General features: G+C 35.5%; 1 protein-coding gene across 2 annotated transcripts in view; it reads right to left on the minus strand.

Annotated features, from left to right (window-relative positions):
- The window catches only part of LOC102578773 (uncharacterized), an 8,321-nt gene that overhangs the window by 2,577 nt on the left and 1,061 nt on the right, over positions 1-4,683 (minus strand). For both annotated transcript variants that reach the window (XM_006348089.2, XM_006348088.2), the window contains 7 exons: positions 4,430-4,673; positions 4,009-4,125; positions 3,211-3,311; positions 2,168-2,239; positions 1,892-1,973; positions 593-673; positions 226-267 (listed from right to left, as the gene is read on the minus strand). In XM_006348089.2, coding sequence (XP_006348151.1) covers positions 226-267; positions 593-673; positions 1,892-1,973; positions 2,168-2,239; positions 3,211-3,311; positions 4,009-4,125; positions 4,430-4,673 — 739 coding nt within the window. The remainder of the gene's footprint in view (positions 1-225; positions 268-592; positions 674-1,891; positions 1,974-2,167; positions 2,240-3,210; positions 3,312-4,008; positions 4,126-4,429; positions 4,674-4,683) is intronic.

Below are 4,683 nucleotides of genomic sequence, written 5' to 3' on the forward strand. Positions count from 1 at the left end.
CTTGGAATGACAAAAGTAACACAGACGCAAGAAAGGATGGGGCCAAAGGAGAGAGCCAACTGAGGAAGTCGGCACAGCGTCATGGCCGACACACAAGAGGATGGTGCTGCAAAGAAGCACGGAAGTGGGAGAATAGGGCATTTGAATTATGTACAGTGGATCCTCCTGTTCTCAAATATAAATAATCTCAAATGCATCTTCTTAGCAGAAGGCACTCCGACTTACAATATTCTTTTTTCCCTTACTGGCTTCCAGCGGTGGACGTCTCTGCAAGATTAAAATCATGACTCTATCAGTTATCACATAAATGAAGCATATGATATATGATGCATCAGTGTAAAACCACACTTAACAGTTCCAATTAGAGAATGTAACGGACAGTAACCCAACTAAGGAAGGCATTAAACTACAAAAGCATGTTCATCATCGTGCAAACATTAGTAAATAAGGGATTTTATGCTGTTGAGGAGCACCAGTAATTTTATAAACCTGAAGCACCAATGCTTTATTAAGCATGCTGTTTAACCTTATAGCACTATCCATGTAAACACACATGTGAAGTTTAAAGAGGGAAGAGCATATGATATTGAACCTTGCAGAACATCTTGAAGACTGGAAACACAGCATCATCATCTGCCACCACTTCTGCATGCTTCCTGATTAAAGTGATCCACTGGACTAAAATGTCAAGTCAAAACTCATAGAAGCAGATATGGATCACTGTCATACGCATACGAGCATGCAGTATATTTTATTGATTTGAGATATTACAATTTTTTTTAAAAACATCCGAGCTTCGAAAAACAAGTCTACCTAGCTTATAGATACAAAAACTATTAACTTTAAACGGTGAAAAAAACTGCTGGATGAAACTAAAAATGACTTTCTCTGGATCAGGAACTAAAGGAGATTTTTAAAGAGTAACAATAACTTGAGCACACATAAATTTCGTCAATAAAAAAAATTGTTCTTCTCATTGTGGTTCAGCAACTGTCCTTTAAAATTAGTAGGTCATGATGACATATTAAGGGGCAAAAATCAATCAATATTTCCCACATTGGTAGACCGCCATGCTAAAATCTTTATGTTTAGAACAAAATCTTGATCTGAGAAGAAACTTTCATGGTGTTTGGGTCAACTTACACATACCTCAACTAATTCCACGGGGTACCTGCTTACCCTGTCCACCAATGATTGGACAAATGAGAAGAAATCACTAAATGTTTTTGTCTCCACTAGGATTCGAACCCAATACCTCTTGGTTCTCAACTCACTTCATTGACCATAAGGCCACACCCCATGCTTAAGATGGCGAGGACCCACATATTTCATGGATTATATTTTCGCGTATTGAACTAATTCTTTTATTCACAGATACAAGTTCAACAAAGATCATTAAGATGGTGGGTAAATCCCTTCTGAAAAATATCTTTCAATTTTTGTTAGGTAGTTATATAGGTGGACACATTTCAAGTACATAGGTGCTTTTTAAATCAAGTTTATAGGTGATTTTAGTTGTTATCTGCATAAGTTTTTTGCAGACCTCTTTGGTTCCTGAGTTTCTTTTCACTTTTGTACATCATTTTCCCATTTGAAGGAGCTGGTAAGTGCTCCTTCCCTTTGATCTTTGAACATGATTTTGGATTAATCTGAAGAAACAAGCATTTCAAAGCTTCTAGAGTTGTCACACCCTGCTTGTCAATACCCCTCTACCCTATCATATGCCTTGAATTTTGCTTAGCAAGAAATTAATGAAAATTCAACTCCACTAGAGCAGAAAAATACAGCTGTTAATGGATTTAATTATTTTAATCAGGACAGAGTAATGAATTTCATAGTAGAGGTTGGTGGGACATAGATGTGCTTATAATTCAGACTAAGGGGCAATTACCTGTGACCCTTTTCGCCATTTTCTCATTGGTATATAGGGTGACATCCTTGGGTTGTAGCGGACATCCTTTTTATCAAGAAAACTGGAAGACAAATAGAACCTCATTCATTCAATGTTGATGCTATTAATACGAGAATTCAAAATAATTCAACCAGATCCTTAAATCCTGAACCCACTTAAGGAGTTGATTGCTTTTTCTTTATCTATCCTTTCCTACCAGTTCCACAAAATCAACCACCTGTCCAGCAATCACACAAGTTTTATCATCCATGTTACCTGTCCACAAAGCTCCTTGGAGAAGCCATCAAGTAGTTGTATATGAAGCTAAAGTTGTACAGTGGGACACAGCTGCAATATCAACCATTACACATTTAGAGAAAAATCTTAAAACCAAGGCACACACCATAACTCAATAATTGGGTGAAACAAACAGAAGGGAAACACATGGATAAAAGAATTGGAACACACTACATTTTGAAGTATGCTCTCTCATGATTCATTAACGAGAAGTCAAGAAGATATGTTGTCTAGACACTTAGTCTCTAGTGCAACTGCATACTGGACGATTTAAGTTATTTAGCATGGACTGTATGTGCACGAGAAAGTTTTGAATTATGTATTTGTTTTCTTTTTCTTTTCTTTTTTTCCTTTTTTTGGATACGAAATGTGTATTCTGTCTTATAAATGTACTATGACCATTTACCAAGCAAGAATATGATTGTGCTGTCCATTCAATAATTCCAGTGTGAATTCACTTCCTACCATATCCATGTCTATTCAATATAGTAATGCTAAGTGATTAGCATTGGTGCTAAGCATGTCTAAAAAATTGTATGACTGTTTCTTCTTCAATAATAAGAACCAAAATTATTACAGGTCTACCCGAGTCTTGATATCTAATGCAAGTATTACCTCAAACGCAATTCAGATCACCCGGTTTGAGCTGTGTGTAAATTTACAAAACAAAAGGTGTGAATAGGTTATTGAGTTTGAGATGACCAATAAGAGAATTGATCTTAGTTAGATAGGTACTCCAAAGGAATGTGTCTAAATAGTTTGATCATCAAAGAAACTTCAAAATATATGAAGGGGTGTTTTGAAAGATGCTAGACTTCTCCATTTAAGGGAAAGAATCAAGTAAATCAGGGTCATGAGAAAAACGAAAGCATAAAAAGATCAGTTCGTGAAAACCAATAGCTGAAGCAATTGCTGAGAATGCCATGCATCAATAAGGCACGTGCATGCACACTAACAAGCCACCTAGACAGACTTATCTGAGATATGTCACACATCAAATGTTTTTGAAGTAAAAAGTCTACCTGTCCGACAAGAGAACAAATCTTTGATTTGCTGGATCATCAAGTGCTGCGCCAAGTAATAATTTCTCTGCTTGGATCATACTTGATTCTCCCCAAGCTACCTACAGGTCACTCTTAGTCTCAATCTGGTAAAGATATGAAAGTGATAAAAAGAGCAAACAGACGTAAATGAATACTACATTTTTTTATGAGACTGATTTTAAAATGTCAAATTGACTTTAAATCTTGTATTGATGGTAGTGGATACAAATATTAAAGTAGTAGGTAGTCCAATCGAGAGTATCTGATACAGGAAACATCAAATCAAAGTTTAGAACTTTAAAAAAAAAGATTTTGAATCCTTAAAAGTTGTGAAAGTTTTACAAAATAATATTACAAATGGAATACTGGGAACATTGTCAATGAATTTGGTACGCCCAAAACGGAAAGAGTCATAGCAATTAGAGTGGTTGATTTACCATATACCAAACATCATTCGTAGGTTGGTGCAATAATAATATATAAGCTTAAGGTTTAGAATCTAAATTTCCAACCTATCAACCTATTGGAGGAAATTACATGCAACCTACCAAATCTCAACATAAAAGTTCAATCAGATACATTTCCTGATACTATCCAAGATCAATAAGCATAAATAGACCGATCAAAAGGACAAAAAAAAAAATGAATTTACTGAATTAAACGCTCATGTCACTGCAAAATGAAATTACTTCAATCACAAAAAAAAGGAACAGAATAAAGATACAACATATTTTTATATTACAATGTGCAACACAGTAGGCAAGTAAAACCACTTACCTTGATGCTATTTGTCAATTGGCGATTAAAAAAGAAAGTCGATCTTGTTGTAGACTCATCAAAAACAAAACCAGGCTCCGAATGTACATATATGGAAAAATTACCAGTGTCAGCATTCTGCAAACACCAAAGAGATAATGATATCAAATATTCAGGTTTTGAAACAGGGAATATCTGCGCAACCTAATAACTTTCACATTTCCATTGTGCTCTAGCAAATTTAAGAAAGATTGAAATTTCACTACTATTTCCAAAAAACAAATGCACTGTTGCACATTTTGGCTGCAAGAAGAGTTTAATCATCACAAAGCAGAATAAGGGGAGGACAAAGAGCTATCCTGATCCTAACTTTGATGAATTTTGCAAGTTTAACGAAAAATTGAAAAAGCTAAGTTTAATATAAATTGAAAAATCATCTAACCTCAAAGAAATTTCCCCAAAGGAAATCGAGAGGCAAATTCCTACGCACTAGAAAGAGGAAAGCAACTTTGGGATTGCCAGTATAATCAACAGCTCGAGATCTACTAGAAATTGAAGAAGTAGAAGAGGAAAGTTCCGAATCGGAAAGAGAGTAGTTTTGGAGCTTGAGAAAAGCCAACACACAAAGAGTAAGAGAAACCAGAACCAACAACTTCCACCACAACCACAGCACGTTTCTCACAGACATTCCGGCGG

The sequence above is a fragment of the Solanum tuberosum genome, unplaced genomic scaffold (genome assembly GCF_000226075.1).
Source record: "Solanum tuberosum cultivar DM 1-3 516 R44 unplaced genomic scaffold, SolTub_3.0 scf00099, whole genome shotgun sequence".
NCBI lineage: Eukaryota > Viridiplantae > Streptophyta > Magnoliopsida > Solanales > Solanaceae > Solanum > Solanum tuberosum.